Source organism: Miniopterus natalensis, chromosome 3, assembly GCF_054644295.1.
Source record: "Miniopterus natalensis isolate mMinNat1 chromosome 3, mMinNat1.hap1, whole genome shotgun sequence".
Lineage (NCBI taxonomy): Eukaryota > Metazoa > Chordata > Mammalia > Chiroptera > Miniopteridae > Miniopterus > Miniopterus natalensis.
In genome coordinates this window covers 32,641,736-32,659,909 of record NC_142083.1, presented here as the reverse complement: position 1 = coordinate 32,659,909, position 18,174 = coordinate 32,641,736, and the positions used below count along the sequence as shown (strand labels likewise).

General features: G+C 35.3%; 3 protein-coding genes across 6 annotated transcripts in view; 1 reads left to right on the top strand and 2 right to left on the bottom strand.

Annotated features, from left to right (window-relative positions):
* The window catches only part of TRAPPC13 (trafficking protein particle complex subunit 13), a 29,981-nt gene extending 18,048 nt beyond the window's left edge, over window positions 1-11,933 (bottom strand). For 2 of the 4 annotated variants that reach the window (XM_016202644.2, XM_016202646.2), the window contains exons 1-4: window positions 11,805-11,933; window positions 3,673-3,741; window positions 2,995-3,094; window positions 1,786-1,870 (exon numbers count right to left, since the gene is read on the bottom strand). In XM_016202644.2, the coding sequence (XP_016058130.1) occupies window positions 1,786-1,870; window positions 2,995-3,094; window positions 3,673-3,741; window positions 11,805-11,850 (300 nt within the window). In that variant the 5' untranslated portion in view covers window positions 11,851-11,933. The remainder of the gene's footprint in view (window positions 1-1,785; window positions 1,871-2,994; window positions 3,095-3,672; window positions 3,742-11,804) is intronic. The other 2 variants (XM_016202645.2, XM_016202647.2) reach the window with 1 other exon arrangement.
* SHLD3 (shieldin complex subunit 3) lies at window positions 7,798-11,825 on the bottom strand. The gene is made up of 2 exons (XM_087815391.1): window positions 11,805-11,825; window positions 7,798-9,527 (listed from the first exon to the last, which is right to left on the bottom strand). The coding sequence occupies exon 2, from the start codon at window positions 9,408-9,410 to the stop codon at window positions 8,655-8,657; it is 756 nt and encodes a 251-aa protein (XP_087671517.1). The 5' UTR covers window positions 9,411-9,527; window positions 11,805-11,825; the 3' UTR covers window positions 7,798-8,654.
* Window positions 11,934-12,577: 644 nt separating the features above from the next.
* The window catches only part of TRIM23 (tripartite motif containing 23), a 28,576-nt gene continuing 22,979 nt past the window's right edge, over window positions 12,578-18,174 (top strand). The window contains exons 1-2 of the mRNA XM_016202642.2: window positions 12,578-12,671; window positions 17,130-17,292. Of these exons, the coding sequence (XP_016058128.1) occupies window positions 12,591-12,671; window positions 17,130-17,292 (244 nt within the window). The 5' untranslated portion in view covers window positions 12,578-12,590. The remainder of the gene's footprint in view (window positions 12,672-17,129; window positions 17,293-18,174) is intronic.

Below are 18,174 nucleotides of genomic sequence, written 5' to 3'. Positions count from 1 at the left end.
CCCTCCCTCTCTGAAAAGCAATGGAAAAAATATCCTTGGGTGAGGATTAAAAAAAAAAAAAAAGACAACATGAAAAAGAAAAATACAGGCCAATATCATGCTATGCTACCTATGTCATTGTAAGTGATTCTGATGTAAAAAAAAAAAAAAAAAGGGCTTATATATACATCATAAATCTAAATGTCTATTTGAGACTAAGAAGATTTTTGGGCACTGCACTGTTCAATAAACATTAGCTACTGCTATTATTTCAAACACCACTCCCTTTACAAAAATTAAAACAAAATAAATATAAATTTAAATTTTATAAGCATGTTATTGTATTATTTACTCTTTTTAATACTGACTGATCTTAAATTATATGCCTTTGTTGATTTATTCATCTTATAAAAATAAATTGAACATTTACTGAATGCCAACTGTATGCCAGGAAAAAATACATACTCTCAAAGTTCTGAGAGTATATACTTGAATGCAGAGGTTGACAAACGTTAAAAGGCCAGGCAGCAAATAACTTAGACTTTGCAGGTCACACACTCTCTGTTGCCACTATACAACTCAGCCGTTGTAGCTTGAAATCTGCCACAGATAATATAGAAACGAGTGAGTGTGGCTGTGTGTCAATTAAACTTTATTTATGGACACTGAAATATGAATTTCACATCACGAAAAAAGCTGTTTCTTTACAATCATTTGAAAATGTAAAAACCTTTCTTTGCTCAAAAGTCTTATAAAAACAGGCAATGGACCAAATGTGGCCTACAGACTATAGTTAGCCAACCCCTGATCTAATGAAAGGCAGAAACCCCATCAATACTAAGACAAACTTATGCACATGTATGCAAAAATTTGCATCCAATTTCTAAAAGTTGGGTCATATAGGAAACTTGGAATACTGTATTTGCTCTCTGAGGTCCTTTTTAATTCTAATAATCAATAATTTTCAAACTCATCCTAATTGGAGTTCTTTTGGGTAATGCTCAAGTGACCTAAATGCACCACTTGAAGACAGCTTTACAAAACCTTCTCCCTCAGTACAGTGGGTTTTTACTTTCTTTATGCCCTTTCTCTATGTAAATAAACTTCAGGTTGTTTAATTGAGTTGGCATATTTTCTTAATGATTGCAAAAATCTTCTAACTGATCTATTTCCTACAAATCATCCCATACAATATTTTCATCGGTCTTCCAACATAGCCTGAATACCTCTGCTCCAAAGTCCCCACTGACTTAAAAAAGGAGGGGGGGGCTAAAACCTTAGCCTTAGCCTAGCTTCCAAGATGCTCCACTATGTGGCTACTACACATCTCTACAATCTTATCTACTCTTATCAAGTGAATTGTGTTCACTGCTACAAGAACACAGTATGTATTCCTATGTCTCTGCTGCTGATTACCTTGCTCCTCTTGTCTCTTTTTCTAAATCTTACCATTCTTTCAAGATCCTCTTGTGTTCACTTTCTTCCAACAAGCCTTCCTGATTTAGGCAATCCCCACCCCCCCATGATCTTTCCTCCTCTTTCAAATTTTATTATGTTAACCACAAATTACTAACAAAAATACTCTGTTATTTACCTTTGGTACATTTTCTCACCCAACCTATCACACACTTTGAGGATAACAAAAAATGATTCTGTGCTTAGCTTACTATCCTATACCTTTAGGTGTTCAATTATTGCTTGTTGTTAATGACAAAAAGTCTTGCATCAAACATACATTTTAATTGTTTCAAAAACATAATAGAAAAATTGTTTTAAAAAAATGTCCCAAACAAGAACGCCACTTACTTTTACCAATATATCTTTTACAACTTGATTGCTATCATTATGAACGCTGATATAACTGGAAAACGTCTCTCCCAAAAATATGTTCCTGTGAAATAAAATAAATTTTTACACAGAAATCCATTCAAGTTTTATCACGAATATTCTATTTGAGCACCACTGAGAACTTCAAGTGGAGAAAAATTTATTAAAGGATAGAGATCAGGTAAAATACTGCTTCAACATTCCCCGTTTACAATAGGCTGTTCTTTCATCACTTAATGCAATTCAAAGTACTTTTTTAATCTATAAAACATGATATATAGCATGGCCCTTAACTACTCTACTAAATGCCAGTCTCCTTAGAGAGTCTTAAGATTTGTTATTGATGAGGATAGAAAAAGGCAATTTTTGAAATAACTTTATGACCTGAATCTAGAAGAGACCCAAGTAATTGATCTGAGTATTTTTTACCAATTTATTTAATTTTCCTAAGTTATTCCAATAAAAATAATAGCTAGTGACTTTATATTTTTTATAAAATGTGTTTTACAAAAATATATATTTACAAGCATATATTATGTAAAATATTAAAAAATATATTTTTTATAAAATATTTTTTTACATGAATATATTTCCAAGTTTTTAAGACTCTCACTAGTCAATGACTACAGTCTGTTAACCTTTAAAAAAAAACCTGAATAATTCCTTTTGGTGCCAAATTCTCGGTTGCAAAAAAATGCAATCAGGGGCATCTACCGCATAATAATCTAGAACAACAAAAGAGCAAGAGAAGGAATAAAAAAATTTAGAGTTCCTGATTAGTTGACAAGTCTGATAACTTACGTTGAGGGCATGCTGTGAAGTTAAGTGGGTTCACTGTTGTGAGAACATGAAACAATTTATTCTTGTATTATTATTTATTAATTATTGTATTACTTTCCATATGAACAACTGTAAACCTACTTTTGCCCGACCCTGTATAGTAAGATCTAAAGGAGAAAGTTAAAATTCGATCACCTGAGAAACCACTATAAATATTTTGGTATGTATCTTATTTTTCTTAACCATATATATCTCATTGTTTTTTAAAAACCAGAATCACATAGTATAACTTTGATAAAATGTTTTTCATCATGAGCATTTTTCCAACCCATAGCTATTTTTTGAAAACTAGCTTTGCAATGGCTTTAAAGTATTGCTGCATTTCTTATGTGACTACATCATTCTTACCCGAAATTCTGTGGTAAAGTCAACATTTCTCCCAACATTAAAATTTCTGCACCATTTACAGTTGAAGGATCATCTCTCATGAGTTGGTTAAAGAGATCTCCTATAGAAAGAGAAAAGCATAAAATTCTAACCTCTACATTGTAAATAAGTTTACTTACATAAAGAAATATCTGGGAGAGATTAAAAGAAATAATCTCTTCGCAAAAGTTGTATTTTAAATACCTAGTATCTAATCTTCAATGCAACTAGTGTAAGCCAAAAAATTCTGGTTTCACAGAGAATACGCTTTAGAAACAAAGGGAAATACAGGTCATGTGATATAAAATATATTATAGAAAGCTACAATAATTTTAAATAAAGAGAATGCTAATACACACATTTATGGAACATGTGAAGATAAATGTAATTTTTACAGTACCCTGACTAATAATGTATTATTACTAAAACTGAATTAAAAGTCTCCTGTTGCCATAGGATATTAATAGTATCTTGACTTACAGAGTATGAGTGAGACCTGTACTCAGATGGCCACCACTCGCATGGTACAAAAACAGGGAACAAAGAATGCAGCAAAGAGTTAGCATAAAATTGTCAAGGTGAGGCTTAGCGCAAGGTAATAGAGGCAATCAATGTGCCAACTTTCCCCTAGGTGCAAGCAGAATAAAACATGTGCCATACCAGGTAAGTCTTTCTCTTCACATGTTACTGGAATATTGGTGAATAAAGTAGGCTTAGTCAACCGCATCACTGTGAATTACAATAGGAAAAAAAGAAAAAAAGAAATTAATATTGCTTTGGGTTAGTACTCCCAAGTGTATGGTATTCATCAATTTCATACTAATATAATATATAACTAAATACTTCCTAAGCTAAATATAATACTAAATACTTCCTAAGATTATTATACAGCAATAATTTAAAATGCTAATATATAAAATAATTTTATACTGAGAGAATAATTTTGCATTTACAACCTAATGAACTATAAAAATTAAATGTAAATATAATACATCTCATTATAGAAAAACTGGGAAATAAAGGAATTTTAAAGCTTAAGGTATATTAGGAGAACAAGGCTTTAAAAAAAAAAATCCTGAGTGACTTTAGTGTAAACAATATTGACAAAATATTAATTGAAAGTAGTGTCACAGGAAAAGAAGTTTAGATGCACCGTTTTGAATATGAAACCATAATTTTACGCCAAAAGGATCTTTTGTGAGCTTTATTCCTCAGTTATAATTACTGATCACTGAAGTTCAGTACGTGGCCCTTTAAGTAATATTAAATGTGTAGAAATTACAAAAGCATCAGTTAATGCATAGGTTTATATGATTCCAACCAAAACTAAGATTTGTTCTTGGAACATGGCAGAATGTGTCTAAAGTTTATCTAGAAAAACAAATAAATGAGAATAATAAAATAAATGGGAGAAAATGAGGAAGAACTGGACTTACCATATATTAAAACATTTAAGTTCACAATCAACTAATTGGCTTACTAACTGAAGACCATATAGATATATACATACATTAGATAGTTAATAAAGATTATTAAGATATAGCAAAAAAACCCAAAAACAACATTATGAGATGCTAGGACAACTGGTTAGCAATCTGGGAAAAATAAAATTTAATTTACAAATTCATTTCAAATATCAAATAAATTCCTTATGGATCAAATAGACAAAAAATTAAGACACAGAAAATAGAAAAAGTGAAGTATTTATTAAATAGTCTAGCAAGGATAGAACATTCTAATTTTTAAAAAATCTTTTCAACTATTTCTGAAGATTGACATTTGACATCAAAATAAAAATAAAATTTAAAATCATACAAAAATATTTCAGAAAATGAATCACAGAATTTCTTTATACACTATTAAAAATGTTCATTTAAATCAAAACCAAAAAGATTTGAAGACTATAAACCTACATGGTCAATTCAAAATATAAGTGATGTTCATTCACATATGTAAAAACCTACCACCTAATCACTAATTAACTAGCTATATCATTCATATCAAATTTAATGCCTTTCTTCTCTTCCCGGTCTCAGTTTAAATGTTTCCTTTTTCAGAAAAGCAGTAACAGGTCACCCTGTTTCTCTCATAGCACCCTGTATTTATCATGAACCGTATTTATTTACTTATTTGTAGCACTCCTATCCAAACTCCAGGAGGTTTATGCTCCTATATATCATGTTCAGTTTTGTGGCCTCCTCATTTGACATAGGTTCTGACACACAGTATATTCTACAGATCTTTGCTGAATGAAAGAATTAGCACCTCATCAAAGTCCTCAAGTAACTGGCATTATTTTGAAGATGTAAGTTTGAACTAAGGACCATTAAACAATGTTGTATTAAATAGATGTGTTCTGAAATAGTCAACAAATGTTAACATTATGCAAAATACTTTACAAGTATTAGCACATTTAATTCTGACTACAAATTTGGTATTATCATTAACCCCTTTTTACAGATAAGAAGATGCCAATAGAAGTTAATTTGCATATAAAACATTATACAGCAGATAGATGGCAGAACTAGATTTGAACTCAGGTGATTTCACTCAGTTCAAAAAGAATTCTCTATATTATTAATTGTAAATCCGGGTAATGACCTTGGAATATCATGCGAAATTAGAAAACATTTTGGGTATTTTGAACAGATTAAATCAAAGTGCATCATTATACAGGAGCTCATCCTGAAATTTTTCAAAAAGTGGTCTTTAAGTTACTTGATAAGTTGGCAAGTGAAGTTCAATTCATATAATACCCTTTTCACCTTTTTTCTTTGAATTTGACTTAACATTTAAAGGTAGATGGGTCATCAGGGAAAAAATAAAATTATGGTATTGCTGCCACTTCCCTGGAGAGTAAATGCTGATAGTATTTTACCAAATGCCCTCACAAATACACCTTCCTGTACATGCCTTTATTTTCCTAATTTATTTCCATGTCTATGTTAAGAGTGGAACCCAGAAGTACTGCTGAGCCCCACTATTAGCTTGTGATAGGATCATGAGTCCTAAGGTTCTAAATATTCAAAGAAGTAGCCATAGATTCTAAATTCTTAGGCCTTGATTTCTTAAGTACTGTCTAGGACCTAGACTCTAGGTAGAAGAGAAATGAATCTTCCCCTCTTCTTTTAAGCTCATGAGAGTATTTGCAATAAAACTTAATCTTCAGTTTCCCACTTCTGAATTACCTTTTCAAAGTTTCTCAAAAGGTTAGAAAGCAATTTATATAAACTAGAAAAATTTAAATCTGCCACATATTGAAGACAAAGCAGATTGTTTTTTTTTAATATGTCTTTATTGATTTCAGAGAGAGGGAGACAGAAACATCAACGATGAGTCATCGATTGGCTGCCTCTTGCACTCCTCTTACTGGGGATGAAGCCCACAACCCGGGCATGTGTCCTGACTGGGAATTGAACTTCGATTTCCTGGATCCTAGGTCGATGCTCAACATGCTCAACCGCTGAGCCACACTGGCTGGGCAAAGCAGCTCTTTTTAATGTGTGATTCTTGGATTAAAAAGCTACTCTTCATAAGAATCCCATGATGCCAGACTGTACCTTGTAGTTTCAGCTCTGTGTACAATCATTTCAAAATAAAACTATCATAGAAAACCAGTGTTATTTTTAAGTGACTTTTATGAGTATATAACTTTTAAATTTTATTTACTTTAGATTTATTTATTTTTAAAAAATATATCTTTATTGATTTCAGAGACAGGAAAGGAGAGGGAGAGAGAGAGAGAGAAACATCAATGATGAGAGAGTCCTTGATCGACTGCAGCCTGCAACCCAGGCATGTGCCCTGATGCGGAACCGAACCCCAATCTCCTGGATCCTAGGTTGATGCTCAACTACTGAGTCATGCCCGGCTGGGCTACTTTAGATTTAAAAAATTGATTTTGAGAGAGAGAGAAACATCAATCATTTAAGATCATGACAATATTTGAGAGAGAGAGAGAAACACTGATGTGAGAGCAAAACATCAATCGGCTGCCTCCTGCACGCCCCTATTGGGGATCAAGCCCCAAACCCTAGCATGTGCTGTGATCCAAAATTGAACTGGCAACCTTTCAGTGCACAGGACGAATCAATCCAACCGAGCTACACCAGCCAGGGCATGAGTACCTAACTTTTAACCCTTGATTAGCAACCTTATAGTGAGTAAGACCTAAACAATAAAAATCAGATTCATCATTTATTTCTGACAAATCAGATTCATCAATACTAAATGACTTCTTGACGTTTCCCCAGCAGTCTTAGATTGAGAAGATTAATGAATGAAAGAGGAAGTCATGACTGAAGAAATTACCTTGGAAACTCCCTCTACACCAGGTGATTTTTTTCATTTAAAAACTTTTGGAAGCATTCATGCACATAATTATTTTCTAGACAGCAGTCTCATTTGAGATAATAAATGGTACTAAAAAGAGTTAAAAACAAAACAATGTTTGAATAGAGTAAAACCTACTTGGAAAAAATTACTTCTTCAGTTAAAAATTAGTAGACTCCTCAGACTTTAAGCAACATCAGCCTGTGAAGAATCTCTCCAAGGGCCCCTACCGTGCCAGGCACTATGCTACAAGGCAGAAGTATCTCCGCCATGCTAATGAGCAGTCTTACTGTTGTTGTTTTTTTATAAGTTGGTTTTAATACTTAACAGTAATAACTCCATTAAGCTCTGTGAGGGTAGGGTGCTTCTTTGTCTCCTTTCCTACTACATTCTAGTGCCTAGCTCATAGAAGGCATTTAAATTTGTTAAATAAATACAACATGCTTTCATAAAACTTTTATTCTAAAATCACTTTGGTTATTTTTATGAGGTGATATGTAAACCCAATTTGTAGCATTCTGGTTATGGGAAACCAACAATCACTCCTAGAACCAGCCAACTAGTAACCAGTAATGGGGGTCACTAAGATTGAATTACTTTTACAGGAATGAAGAATAACTTGCTTTCTTATTATATTTGATACTACTTTCAAAGCAGGTTATACAGCCTTAAAGATACATTATGTCTTAGGTAAATTATACATTTTTTTTACCTTTGTTTCAAGACAACACATCAACTATTATTTATTACATATACTTGGAAATAGCATAATTTGGCTGGTCTCCCAATGTGAACTACATTCATGCCACCTGAATAGCATTCCCAATAGAAACGGTTTTAGTTTTATGTTTTTAAAAGTTCTTACGCTCTAGATGAGTAAAGAAAAAGTGCTGTAAAATTAGATTTTAAGGATTCACCCAAATCCAAAATATTCACTACAATTCACAGGAATATCTAATTCAACCACTGGAAAAGTAACAGAACAAAAGGAATGGAACATTTTACCTCTAAATTCAGTATAATAATTATCACAATTCATTTAAATAATGGCTGTTAAAAGTAGAACCCAGGAAGTGCTTGATCTAAATGACAAACCTACAAATTCATCTGATAGTTATTTACTCTTGGGATACAAACTGAACACATATTACCACACAATGTTAAGAATAAGTCAGCTGTATTAGCAAAGGTTCAAATAAAAAAATTAAGTCATTAAAAATTTAAAAGCCAGTAAAAAAAATTTACTCATCTCACTATTTCAGTATATACTGTTCATTCAGAATAGTCTTTTTGACAATTAGTGGAATTCATTACATACTAAAAATAACACCATGTTTATGCACAAATAAATTGATTTTCCCAGTAAGAGCTAATCTTCCTTTAAGGAGATTTCCTACATATTCACAGTACATAATATCACAGAACACCCATATTTGGCCCAGATGTCTCTGAATTGTAGCATTACAAGATGGAAGTTCATTGTGCCTGATAATTTGATTGAGTTTTGCCCAAATGTCTTCCAGAGTTTGGTTGTTACAAATAGTGTGTTCTACTGTCCATCTTGCTCTATAAAATGAGTGTAAATTTAGTGCCTTTAAACTATCTTGCAATTTTTTAGACAAAGGAAAAATATTTTCAGTACAGTTTCTGCTGGGGAGTGAAACACTCCAAGACCTCTTCTTGTGCTGTTTTCCTTTTTCTAACTGTTTATCCAGATTTCCAGAAGTAGTCTGTTCATTCAGTGTGTGAGACCGGATTAAGTGCTTCTTTTCTTTCAAGTTAGGTTGAAACTCTAATAGAGCTACTGTGGAATCGTAACTCTGTAGTTTAACATCATGTTCTGAAATGGTTAAGTCTTGTTTCACATCTTCAGCTGCCTCTTCAGAAATCACAGGTGGTGATCTTTTAGGTTTGAGTGGAAGTTTGGATCCATCATGTGGAAACCAAGGAACAAATCTCGGTAGTGGACGTGTAGGAAAGTCTTGAATTGCTTTCTCTGCAATTTTTAGCAGTTGTGTGGGATCCCTCTGATATGCTCGATAATGTAATATTACTTCTGTAGTCATTCTGCAGTAATCCAGTTACCCTTAATGAAGAGAAAATTTCTTAGCTGAGCTCCTCAGAGCTAGAATGTAATTTATAATTACAGGACTGTCTCTTTCCAAATCAGAGGGAAACAGGACCTAAAGTGGAAGTATTGCAAAGAATAAGATATGGTAGGGATAGCTTACATACAAATAGGCAGGGAGAAAAGGAAAAACAAAAACCAAAGCTAGTACACTATTTTACGAAAGTGCTATTGGTAAATGTGAATGTAATCCACAAAATTGGAAATCCTTTCCCTCATCAAAATAAGGGATATGGATTAGGTGCCTTATAAGATCACTTCTAGCCTAAAAATGCTAGTAGTCAACATGTTTAACTCAATGAATAAAGGATTTGGAAGTAATAATATTAATTTATTAGGTAATAATAATCTTAAACCTATATAAAAAACAAAGAAAAATAAGTGATTGTTAAAATACTAAATTCATATAAAGGTAACTAACAAAAATGTAATAATAATTAAAATTTTAAGTTTGCATTTTAACCGGGCCAGGAAATGGTTTTGTGACAGTCTCTTCTGTATAATTAGGGCACTTAAACAGTATCAAGACCTGAATTCCTGAATTCTTGAATTCCAATTTGGAGAAAAGCAAAAAGGCTAGACCCTTATTTTTTGTTCTTCTTATAACACAGAAGTCCTCAAGTTGCCCCAAATTAAGCATTGATAATAAGTTTCAGCATACAGTACACACAGGCTCAAGGACGAGGCCTTCCAAGATCTGCGAGTTAGGTTTCCTAATCGGATCCAAAGCTGCAAAAGCCATAATTGCAGGTTCTTTCATATCCTGCACGGAAAAAAAAGCCTGAATCCCTTCTCCACAAAATCATTACAGAACTACTTGATGAGGGTTCTCCCATGACAGGATAACAGTGGTGAGGACTACTGGCATGATGTCATACTCACTTGACCCAGTTCTGAAGAGTCAAAAAAGGAATCTCATAATGATTATTTTCACCTACTGTTAATGTCCACTGACCAACAGATCTGACAATTCTTAAATTCATAAGTGACAGTGATCTTTAATGTCCATAATTTTTTTTATATGGACCTAAATACAGATAGCACATTTTTCACAAATGAATGCTTTCACTTCTTCCCTTATACTTTCACATTGTAAGATATGACACAGAGTTCTTTCAGTATTATTTAAACTTATCCAGTCTTGGGAAGATGAAGGAAGGCCTTGTGCTGAAATATTGCCTCAATCACTTACTAGCTTTGTGATCCTGAAAACATTTCTTAACTTTTGGGAGTTAAGGAACCTCTGTTCCACATATTTGATGTGAGACTGAGATAAAGATCACGACAGCTCCTTTTCTTCTTTTTCTTCAGGAATAACCCATTTCAGTCCAGCTCATTTGCTCCAGCTAAGCTCACTGGTCCTTTTGCTGTATTACTTAATATTGCACTTTCTTCATTCTACAGTCAGAGACAGTCCTGCTAACCCCAGCCGTCAGTATCTGATTTTATGTTACAAATGGGACTGGTGAGCTTCTGGAATACTTGTTAACTACATCACCGCTGAAGTGGGGGAAGGGAAAGCACCGCAAAATGTACACAAGGAAGTGCAATGTAATTCAATTCAAACGTCTACCGAGCATTTTCTCAGCTCAGTCCAAGGTATCGGTAACCACATAGAGCATCCAAGAAATAAAAAGTGCATTTGTGGTATTAAAAAAACAGATAAAATGAGGCTGAAAGGACTTAAAAGTTTTTCAGAAAACAACAGGAATTCCAGAAAAACTCTACTCTGTTTTTCCCTAAATAATGACGTAATTATCAAACATACTCGAACTGATTGCTGTGTACAGAAAATTAAAGTTGACATGAACTTTCCCATATATACAATATTTTCGAAGTAAACTACAGTTAGATTTTAACAAACCTAAATTATATGTTGTACTACGTATTTCCAAGTTTTTGGCATTGCCATTGTGCAATCCGGGGCTAATTTTACAGATAGAGCTGGAGGCTGTCAGTGCTGCACGAAGACGCCAGAGAACAGCACTTCGGCTGACGGCTGTCACCTTGGTTCACAGGGCTCTCCCTGGGAGGGTGGGGACGTCAGCTTCTGCAGCCAAAACCTGTCTGGTGACTGCAGCAGCACATAACTGAGTGAGCGACTTACCAGGCATCTATCTATTCCATTGAGGGAGGCTCTCAAACCTAAAATATCAGAGTTGAAATTGCTCCCTGACGCTCGGCGCCAAGGGACTGAGCATCGGGGTGAGTGCCGACCGTAAAAAGGACGAGGTCTATGTGCCAGAGGCAGGTCTGTGTGGCGAAGGCTTGGAGAACTAGAGAGGGACGATGACAAACCACACTAAGGGGAGTCAGGGTCGCAAAAATTTACCTTTCAGGGCCAGCAGGTGCTCCTGTTTGGGAGGATTCACTTCCATCTTGACCCGCACTTTCGACCCAAAGCCTACGGGGGCTGAGGAGGTTCAATCCAACTCGGAAGACAACAGAAAAGCGCGCTTCCGGGAAGACTGGGCGTCACACACACTCCCGACAGTTACTCCCTTCCGGTGGTGTCTTAAATCCTCCTCTTACCACGTCCTTTAAGGACCCAAAGGCTTCCTCTTACCAAGGCCCCTCTGGCCTCTTAGAGACCTACACATAAAAACTCTGCTTTCCAACCGCAATTACACGTCGCGAATGCCCTACGACGCTCGTCGGACAATACAAGGCCTCCGGAACTGCGGCCTCGCGGCGTCAAAGGTATTGGTGGGGCATGCTGGGACTTGTAGTTTATACAGAAAATCGCATTGCATGCAGGGAGATGTAGTCCCACCTCACCCCTGTTAATTTCACAACTGGGGACGATACTCATTATCGGAGCGAGAGTTTCATCCCAAAACTTTACTCCTGTTTTAGCTTTTTTCCCTTTACTTTGTTCCTTCCATCGGTTGCATACTCCTTAATAACATTAAAAAAAACGAAGCGCCCATGCGCAAGGATGTGCAGCCAGCTAGTGACAGGCGGGAGGAGGAACAGGAGGCCGTGGGAACAGCCCCCACCGCATCCTTTTGCGCCTGTGCACCAGTGGCTGGCGCCGAGGCGTCTGGGTAGGTGGCTCTCCCCCGCCCCTCAGTCGGAGGGCCCTTTCGGGTGCTTCCGCGGCGCCGCTCCGCCGAGGATGGCTGCCCTGGTTGTAAACAAGCCTGGACCGGGACTGGACAGTGGCCGGCAGGGCAGCCGGGGTCCGGCCATGGTGAAGGTGAGGGACCTGGCGTTCTCTGTTGTTCACCACTGGCCTGCCTTCGGTCCTTCCCGGAGAGGTGGCTGCGGCGCCGCGGCCCTGGCCGCCTCGGGCGCGGCGTGCGGCCTCTGGGCCCCTCTTGGCTTTACGGCCACGCTCTCCCCGCCGCGGCCGGTCCTCCGTTCTCGCCGGCCCTCCGCCCGGCGTCACGTGTGGGGACGTTTGTGAAAAGAAGCTTACGGGCCTGCGAGAGCGAGCTGGGCTGCTCTTCCCCCAGGTCGTCTGCTTTTAGTTGAATTCAGCAGGCATTAATTAGCTTGTTTTTATTAAATCAAGCCATTATTATCGCCAGGTATTATGCGAGGTATTTTAACTGGCTAATAATCTACTTATGAGGCAGATGTTAGTTTCCGTTTTACCGGTGAGGAAGCTCAGGTTCAGGTTAACACAGTGTGTGGCAGAGCCAGGGTTGACCGGCGCCGAAGTTTGCTTTTCACTTGCTTTACTTCTCTGATCAGACATCAGTTATGGGGTGGTCTGCCCCTTCTCTTGCTAGGACAGCCTGTCAGCACTTTTAAGACGTCTCCAACAGCAGCAGAGCTGGACATTAACACTAGCGTCTATGGATGGCCCTGTGCTTGAAGCTTGAAATTCTACTCTGTGTAAACGCTCCAAGATGCCTTTGCTAAAAAATCAACTGAAATAACCTGGGATTCATTTTCCCTTCCACTAGATATAGAAAAATTTGGAAAAGAGAACTGATCATAATGGTTTGTGGAATACCTACAGGATTGTTTGTAATCTGAGATATCGATAATTCTCATTCCTGGTTATATATTAGAATCACCGAGGGCATTAAGAGACAGCAACAAAACAACCAAAAAGTACTGATGCAGCCCTTCCCCCCAGTTCTGGTGAAGTTGACATCAGTATATTTTTTACACCCCAGAAGTGATTTTAATGTTTGAGAGCCACTGGACCAGATACTATCTGAAGTATTTTTAATCTTTAATAATAGCCACCTATGATTTTTTTCACCTAATGTTGGTTTTATAGGACAACAAAAAATACAACTTCTGGTCACAACTATATTATCAGTCAATATTGGTGGTGGTTGATTCATCTGACCTTTACGTATTAATGAAGTTATTCTAAAAATACACAGCATAAGATGCAGAGGAGCCCTCTTATTAGGCATGCTGTATGGTTGAGAGTTTATTTATTGAATTTTTTCTAAGTAGGGAATACTTGAAGATTATTTTGTGAATTAACTTGAATTATGAAGCTGTATTTGGAATGAATATTATTGCTGTATATACTTTTGTTATCCTGTTTGCCCTAAAATCTCAAAAATATATCAAAGCCTGATGTAACTCCAGTTTGTTATAACACAGTTTGATATATTGGAGGCTCAATTTATTCATTTTAATCTTTACATGTAAAATGTGGCTGAGCTGGGCAGTAGGACAGTCCTTTTTGTCAAGAGCCTCATGCTGTAATCTGTAGGAAGTATGTTGGCATAAATTAAAAAAAAAAAAAGATTGTCATTTTCACAGATGATGACAAGGACTATTAACTGGAAGGGAAGAGTGGAAGTATAATAATGCTAATATTATGTAAACTGGCCTCTTGTTTAATGAACAAGTTGATAATGGCATGGTTTTTATCACTAGAAAAACAAATAGAAAAATTAGGAATTATGAAATTATTTACATTCAGAAAAGAATCAGGAAAGTTTCTTTTGAATAGTGAGCCGCCTTAGTCCTTTTAAAATATGGACTGGTTAGCCCAGCCGGAGTGGCTCAGTTGGTTGAGCGTCATCCAGTGCACCGAAAGGCTGCCGGTTGGATTCCCTGTCGGGGCACATACCTGGGTTTGCAGATTCACTCATGGTTGGGGCAGGTATGGGACATTAAAATTTTATTTACATGTAATGAAGTCCTGTTTGGCATATTTGTGCAGTTTATAAAATTAAGAGCTATTCTATCTAGGGCTTAATTTATCTTTTATCTTTAGCCAGAATTCCTATTCATAAGTGCTGAAGGAAGAATTTCTAACTCTGTTATTTACCGAGTTGATGTAAAGTAGTCTAGTAACTTTATTTTTCGACCCGTGTTTGGTTTACTAATCAGTGGAATTTTACTAGTGCTTTTTGAAAAAAGCCTATAGTAGTTACATAAGTTCTTTTAGCTTGTGTAATAATAAGGTCAGAGATGTAAGATATAAATGAACTAAGTGAAATTTTAATTTGGTTCTTTAGAGTTTGTCATAAACAAGTAAAATTTATTGTGTCACATTAGTGAGAACACTTGTAAAAAATACTGCATTTATTTTATAATACCTAATTCTGTGGTGAATATCTTTTCTGTATTTAATAGAATTTGATATTTAAGTGAAACTTTTTCCCTGCATTTAAAAAAAAACCACAGGATAAATTGAAGTGTATGTGTGTATAATTTATGTCAGCTGTTCCCTAACTCTTCCTCACTGGACTACAGAGTTTTGCAGTATGTGAATGTACTATAATTTTTTCCAGTCTTGTGATGGTGTATACTTTGTTTCTAATCTTTTGCTAATGGAAATGGTACTGTTAAGGATTAACATGTAGATCTTCTTACAGATGTGTGACATATTTGTAGGATAAATTCCTGAAAGTAGACTTTTGAGCTATTCTAACTTTTGATAGTCATTGCCAAATTGCCTACCAGAGAAGCTATGTCAGCCAATTAAACATTTCACAGTAACCAGCAGTGTAAGAGAAAGATGCTTTCTCACACTTTCACCAATACAAACTGTTACCAACCTTTTTGGTGGAATCTCAAAGTATACTGGTGTAGCTTTAATTGCACTTCAGTGTTTTGAGTGATACTGAACATCTTTTCATATATTTAAAGTAAAGAATGTAAGTCTTATGAAAGACTGTTCATTTCCTTTTTTGTAAGCTGTGTGTTACATTCAAACTTTTTTTGAAACATACTGGGATGCATGCCAATTATGAATTACATTTACTTACAGTGAAAGATGTTTGCATTTTAAGCAGTAAATCTAAAATGATTTCAGAGTTAAGATTAAAATCGTAGTGGATTAAGTCTGATTTCTACTCTGGATTTCCTATTTTTTACCTTGTATTGTGTATTTGTTGGGGATGGTGGTTGACTGAACTGTTTTTGAATTTTTATTTTGTTGGACTTTATTTATATAAGCCATAGGTGTTGGTATTTGGAATACCCTGTTCCTGAAAGCTTTTGGCCTAACATGAAAGACAGGCTGGAAAGCCAGTAAAGATATTAAGGTATTTTGGGTGTTAAGATGGACACTCATTCATTGCACATGGGGGCCCGGGATACTGTGGTCATTTCAAATGAACTGAACTGTGGTAGTCCCTAGATACAGTGTTTAGGAATTTGTTGGTTTATTAATGTAAAAAAGGATCCACTAGAAAAGTATTTATTTAGCTATTTCCTCAGCATTAGTAGGAAAAAAGCGGCAAAAACAGTTTGTCATCTTCTGGGAACTACAAGCTGTTTGAAATAGTTTGAGAATACAGTCCGAAAGGGGGTGGGAGTGCATAGGACCGAGACCAGATTATAGCGGGTCACGCATGGATCGCAGGCACTGGAGTTTGTGGTATAATTAAACAGTTCAGTGTTAGTATTTTTTTTTAATTAACTAAAATTGTGAAATACTTCAGATATATTAAGAAATAAAAGTACCAAAAATCTTTCTTTGATGTAAGTACAGTTTATTGACTAATTATAAAACATAAATTCATGGGCCTGGGAGTCAGAACATGCTGATTCTTACTACCTTTTTTTGACTGACTACATGGCCTTGGGCAAATCATGTACTTGTAATTGGAACTAGATAGAGAAAATATTTTCTAACCCAGGGGAATATTTATTACTTGAGAACAAGAAATTGAAATTTAAGTCCAAGGTGATTGCTTTCTTGCCTTTACATTATATGATGTAAATGTATACTAGAGGATACTTCAAAATTATTTATAGTTTTTTTTAGGACATTCTTTATTATTTAGAAGGTAAATTTTCATCCTAGCACATATTCTAAATTATTTTGTCCAAATTAATGATGGTGTTTTGGAGGTTAGGTAATTGCAGAGAGATTGTTTAATAACCCATGTTTGGGAGAATTATATATTGTTTCAGATTCAGATATAACGAATCAAGTCACGATTCTCAAAAGATAAAGATGACGATAATTTACAACATTATCTTAGTCCCTAACACTTAACATTTCAAGGAAATTTCACTCTGATGTAATGTTGGTAGAGTCTGTTAGATAAAGTGATAAAGGGTGATTTAAAGTTTTACAGCCTAGACAGTTGTTTTTTTCATTGAGAAGTAAGGTAATTTAACAAGATTTATTCAATATACTAGACCGGCTTTTTTAAAAAAACTGAAATATGTATGCTTTTAAAATCATTTGGAGACCACATGTTCTCTTTCCAAATATTAGGTGCTGGAGTGTGGAGTTTGTGAAGATGTCTTTTCTTTGCAAGGAGACAAAGTTCCTCGCCTTCTGCTCTGTGGCCACACAGTCTGTCATGACTGCCTCACCCGCCTGCCTCTTCATGGAAGAGCAATCCGTTGCCCTTTTGATCGACAAGTAACAGACCTAGGTAGGGAAATACATATGTATATTTAAGATTTAAAATTGTTCACAGAATACAAATGTCATAGAAAAAAATTTCTTTCCACTTGATTTTTAAAATTATGTAATTCCAAGGAGGATTCATTTTCTATTAAGGCCAGTAGTCTTGTAAGTATAAACTAGCTCGCTCTTAGATACTAATTTTATTTCATCTTCTGAGATGTTTATATTCAATACTTACTTATATATGAAGAGCTTTAAGATACCCAAGAAGCACATGCTAACCTATTCAAGGAAATAAGAAAATTCATTTGCCTGAAGCCATTGATACAATAAAACAGTGTTTTCTTATTAACTTAATAGGCCAGTAATGAAAATACTGTTAAGTATGTGAGTGTCAGCATGTTTTTATTTACTGGTGTCAGAAATGGAAGTGTTCGTAGGTTGTGTTAATTACTTGTTTTCTGTTTAAATAAGTTTAACGGTCTTGTTGATTTTTTTTCACTTTACTTCGTACTTTTAAAATTTCACTTTATATTTCAAAATGACTTATTACTGTGGGATACTAGATTTGGAAGTAGTAACATTAACATTTTAACAATTATTTTACAAACATAAGTTCTGTAAGTTTACTCTTTTTGATAACAGAATTTTCTTTAAAATAGTTTAAAGTTGTCATTTTTTTCAGATCAGTAGCATTATTTGTTTTAAGGCTGTTTTAAGGTATTCATACCATGTGTCAAGTGGAACACATTCAAAATAATTTACTTACCAAAAAAGGAAAGTAAGAGTACCCAGATTTTTAGACTGGAAAGCTTTAAAATGCTGAGAAACATGCATTATAAAATGTTTTCTTGTTGGGAAGGGGTAGGTTTCTTAAGGTTTGGTAGTCTTTGATTTAAATAAATAT

Coding starts and splice junctions, on each gene's coding strand:
- SHLD3 (XM_087815391.1), bottom strand. CDS start 9,410: ATGACTACAGAAGTAATATTACATTATCGAGCATATCAGAGGGATCCC.